The 4599-nt window shown below is 44.0% G+C and overlaps 1 protein-coding gene across 1 annotated transcript; it reads left to right on the forward strand.

Moving 5' to 3' along the window:
* The first annotated feature begins 308 nt into the window (after positions 1-308).
* cars2 (cysteinyl-tRNA synthetase 2, mitochondrial) lies at positions 309-3977 on the forward strand. Its single transcript, XM_034677889.1, has 15 exons — positions 309-658; positions 743-793; positions 1321-1438; positions 1523-1594; positions 1694-1799; positions 1877-1957; positions 2065-2194; positions 2303-2436; positions 2543-2610; positions 2688-2754; positions 2845-2983; positions 3054-3177; positions 3256-3354; positions 3443-3646; positions 3728-3977. The coding sequence occupies exons 1-15, from the start codon at positions 456-458 to the stop codon at positions 3812-3814; spliced, it is 1683 nt and encodes a 560-aa protein (XP_034533780.1). The 5' UTR covers positions 309-455; the 3' UTR covers positions 3815-3977.
* The last annotated feature ends 622 nt before the right edge of the window (positions 3978-4599 follow it).

Genomic DNA, 4599 nt, shown 5'->3' on the forward strand with positions numbered 1-4599 from the left:
ATTTTTATTTTATATTTATTTATTTTTCGTAATTAATCAGTTTCAGTACAATGAGACGTCAACAGTTCACGTTATCAACAAACAAATATATTTTTTTAATTTATTAAGACATGAAAGAAGATAAAACATAAAAGATACTGCGTTAATGAGATTGATGGTTACATTAAAAATTCAAGAAGTACAAATATAGAAAACAGAATATTATTTGGTTAAAAGTTTGTATTTTTATTATCAGAATTATTAAATGAATAAAACTCGACTCACACGCCACACCACTTGGCGGCGCTGTTGTCTTTTAACGTTGTTTGCTAGCTGCATCAAATCTTCAGAAGAAGAAGAAAGGCGGAAGTAAATGAAATGTCAATAGAAGAAACAGAGGGGTCTGTTTCTTCATGTTCTAATCTACACACTGTTTTAATATGTGAGCAGTGAGGCTGAGCTACCGAGGTGTCAGCATGTGGACTTACTCTGTGAGGTCGATGTTGTGGAAGTCAAAGCTCCTCCGAGCAGCTCTGTCAGTCAGATCCAGGTCACATGGAACCTGTGGGGGTAAGACCTGGATCAGACCTTGTGGGTTCGACACAGGGTTAAAGACTTACAACAGCCTGAGCAAACAGAAAGAGCCTCTCATTCTGGAAAAAGAGGGAGTAGCGACATGGTGAGGATAATTTTTATTATAAAACCTGCAGCATACATTCAAACCTGCAGAATAACCTGAGTGTTTTCATGTGTTTTGTCTCAGGTACAGCTGTGGACCCACTGTGTACGACCACGCCCACCTGGGTCATGCATGGTAAACACTGAAGCTTCATGCACTTTAGTTTTTATAGTAATAAAGTTTATTAATGATAGGTTGCAGGAAGAAATGCAGTCCTATGAAGCCTCAGAAAGATCTTATCTTGTGCACAAAATATATTTATGTAGTTATAATCTTGCATGCATGCATTTCTATCTTGTTTTAACAAGTTATCTTGCGCACAAGTTATTATCTTGCTGTAACAAGTTCTGATCTGCAAGCCTGATCTACCTGCATTTATGAATTAAGTTACCTTGAACTTTGAAATTTGATCATGTGCATGCAAGACAATAATCATGAAGGAACAATGAGCATGCACAAGTTTTAATCTTGTTTTAACAATTTAGTATCTTGTGTGTGCACAAGCTTTGAATAATTATTGTAAATAATCCAGAAGGTTTTTTTCTTCATTTTTGACAATCTAGTTCTCTTTACTTTGTTAGTTTTAGGAAACATTTATGACTTTGATGAATACTCATGTTTGTTACACCAACAAGAGACTTCAGTGTGTGTATTTGTTTCAGCTCTTATGTCAGGTTTGACATCCTGCAGAGGATCCTGTCCCGGTTGTTTGGGATCACGGTGATCCACGCGATGGTCATCACCGACATCGACGACAAAATCATCAAAAGAGGCTTGGAGGTAAAATCTCTGGATTACGATCAGGACTTTGTTTTTTCTTTGTTGAACTCCTCTTCATGTGAAATTTGCTCCCTTGTTTTGTAGGAGAATGTTTCCCCTGGTGTCGTGTCCTCCATGTACGAGGATGAGTTCAAGAGGGACATGCTGTCGTTAAAGGTGAGCAGAGATTTGCTTTATTGACCCTGACACAAAAGGTCAAATCATCGTCATACTTCGACTTCACGTCCTTAAATCTTTTGTTCTTGTTGTTTTGAGGTGACTCCTCCTGCCGTGTATTTAAGAGTCACTGAAAATGTGCATCACATCGTCGCCTTTATTGAGCGGATCATCAGAAACGGACACGCCTACTCCACCAAGGAGGGTTAGTGTTTATAAAGGAGGGGATTCTCATTGTCACACCTGTGCTGTTCCTGATGTAACACTACTGTTTGGTTGCAGGTGATGTTTTCTTTGACATCCAGTCCATCGGTGATCGTTACGGCAAATTTGTGGGCGCTGTGGACTCGCAGGGAGAGCCAGGTGAGTCTTTGTCAGATTAGGGGACATAAAGGATTAGAGCTGATGGTTTCTTCCAACGTTTGTCTTCAAAAATTTTGACATCTGCTGACATTGCTTGATACTTCCAGGCGCCACGAACAAACGGGACTCCAGGGATTTTGCTCTCTGGAAGCCGTCCAAACCTCAGGAACCATCCTGGGAGTCTCCGTGGGGCAGAGGAAGACCTGGCTGGCATATCGAGTGCTCCACCATCGCCAGGTTTTGAATTCACAACCAGTCGGCTTCATACTTCAGAATCAGAATGCATGTTTTTGATGGTCAGGCACTTGATGCAGATCTTTGATGTGTGTCTACTTGTTGTTTCAGCTCAGTGTTCGGGAGTCAGCTGGACATCCACTCTGGAGGGATCGATCTGGCCTTTCCTCACCACGAGAACGAGGTCGCTCAGAGTGAAGCCTATCATCAGTGTGAGCAGTGGGCGAACTACTTCCTGCACTCAGGTGAACATGATGCAGATTAGTCAAAAGTTATAAGTCAAGCTTTATCAGGTCTGTCCTGAAGAGGAGACGAGTTCTTAAACGTGAACTTCATTTCTGTTGTTTTCAGGACATTTACACCTCAAAGGGAGCACAGAGAAAATGTCTAAATCTCTGAAGAACTACGTCACAATCAAGGTAAACGCTTCTTGAGTTCACCTTTTCTAAAACAAGTTTGTGAAAGTCACCTCTCTGCCTCTCTTCTCTTGTCTCAGGACTTCCTGCAGTCGTACTCAGCCAACGAGTTCCGGATGTTTTGTCTGTTGGCAAAGTACAGATCAGGTCTGACTCTCCTTCTTTATGATCTTGAGTTTTCTGTGTCTGACATATGAAGACAAAGAGGGAACAATGAGTGTTTATGATTCTCTGCAGCGATCGACTACAGTGACAGCAGCATGTCGGAGGCCCGCTCCTCTCTGGGAACCATCAGCACCTTCATCCACGACGCTCAGGCCTACATGAAGGGTCAGCTGCAGTGCTCACCTGTGCAGGAGGCCGTGCTCTGGGAGAGGTATGAACTCCACCTTCGTTTCATCCTGTAATGAGAAAGTTGTCCTAAGTTTGAGGATGTGTTTCTTCAGGCTGGCTGAGACCAAATCCAGTGTGCTGAAGTCTCTGGCAGACGACTTCGACACGCCGAGAGCCATGGGAGCCGTGATGAGTCTTGTTTATCACGGAAACTGCCAACTGCAGCCTGTTTCAAAGGTGAGTTCACTCTTCCTCACTGAGCCTGAGTCTGCAGAAAGAAATCAAAGAGCTGATCAGTGTCTTCTTCCTGCTCAGTCTGACGGTGTCGTTCGGAGCCCTGCGGTGTTCGCAGCGATGATCAGCTACATCAGAGATCTCCTGGACGTGTTCGGGGTCGACCTGCAGCACAGTAAGGTCAGGGCTCTGCAGACAAACACAGACACAGCAGGATTTATTCACCCTTTCATTCAGATCAGATTCTAAGTCGTCTCCTCACCTGCAGGACTCTGACTCGGGGAAGAACAGCGGGAGCCTGGAGGCCGTCGTGGAGCAGCTGACTCGATTCAGGAGTGAAGTCCGATCCTTCGCGCTCACTCGTCAGGACGCTCCGGCCAAAAAACCCAGACTGTACCCGGAGAGACTCCCGCTCCTCAAAGCCTGCGACACCCTCAGGGATGACCTGGCACCTCTAGGCGTGCTGATAAAGGTACACTCTGTTAGAAACACATTGAACACTGTTTGAATCGAGGTGATTTTAAGTTAAGAAGAGGATGTTTTTGTGCTGCAGGACAGAGGAGCCACATCAACGTGGGAGATAACGGAGGGGAAACAAAGTCAGAGAGACGAGGCTGAAGAGCAGAAGACATCCAGCTGAGAGACACGTCTGCCTTTAAATAAAGACTTCTTAATTCACTTAATTTAAGACTCAGGACCAACAGGAACACAGAGACTCACCTGATGTGCCGACGTCAGCAGAACAACGCTCAGATTCCTCTGGAGTCAGAAAGTCTATTCCACAATAAAGCTGTCTAATTTAACTTAATGTGTTTTAACTTCTTTAGTTTGATTGATCTGGTACAGATTTGAGTTTTTGTGATCAAACAGGAAGCACAGGATGTTTCTGTCTTTAAGGGCTGGCCTGAAAAGACTTAATCCTTGCTCCAAAAAGGAGCCTCCTCATCAGGCCTGAGCTGATCTTGCAGGATTTAAAGTGTAGATTATTATTAAAAAGCACTGATCAGGATTTTGCCATTGATATATACATGGAAACAGGGTGAAATCATCCCTGTGGTGCTTCATGTGCTGTGTGATCTCAACAAGGAGGTGCAGACACATCATAAGAGAGAAGTTCTTCAGGACACAGGGGTTGACAGTGCAGAGATGTGATCTGGGTGCAGGTGGTGTGAGGACTGAATCAAACTCCACTCTTTCTAAATGTCGGTACCTGATGCATCGCTCACTTCTGCGATCACTTCAGCATCGATCTGGTTTTGTTTCCTGGTTATGAACTTTCTGTAAGCGCAGGGTTTCTGAAGGTCGTCTATCGTGGCTCTTCTGCACGAAAAGGGAAGATCAGCCACTCTGTTTCAGTCGCTCTGATGTAGCGAGAGGATGGATGGATGCTGAAGATGCTGAGGTACAAATTAGGCGAGAGAGGAA

Source organism: Notolabrus celidotus, chromosome 24 (assembly GCF_009762535.1).
Source record: "Notolabrus celidotus isolate fNotCel1 chromosome 24, fNotCel1.pri, whole genome shotgun sequence".
NCBI lineage: Eukaryota > Metazoa > Chordata > Actinopteri > Labriformes > Labridae > Notolabrus > Notolabrus celidotus.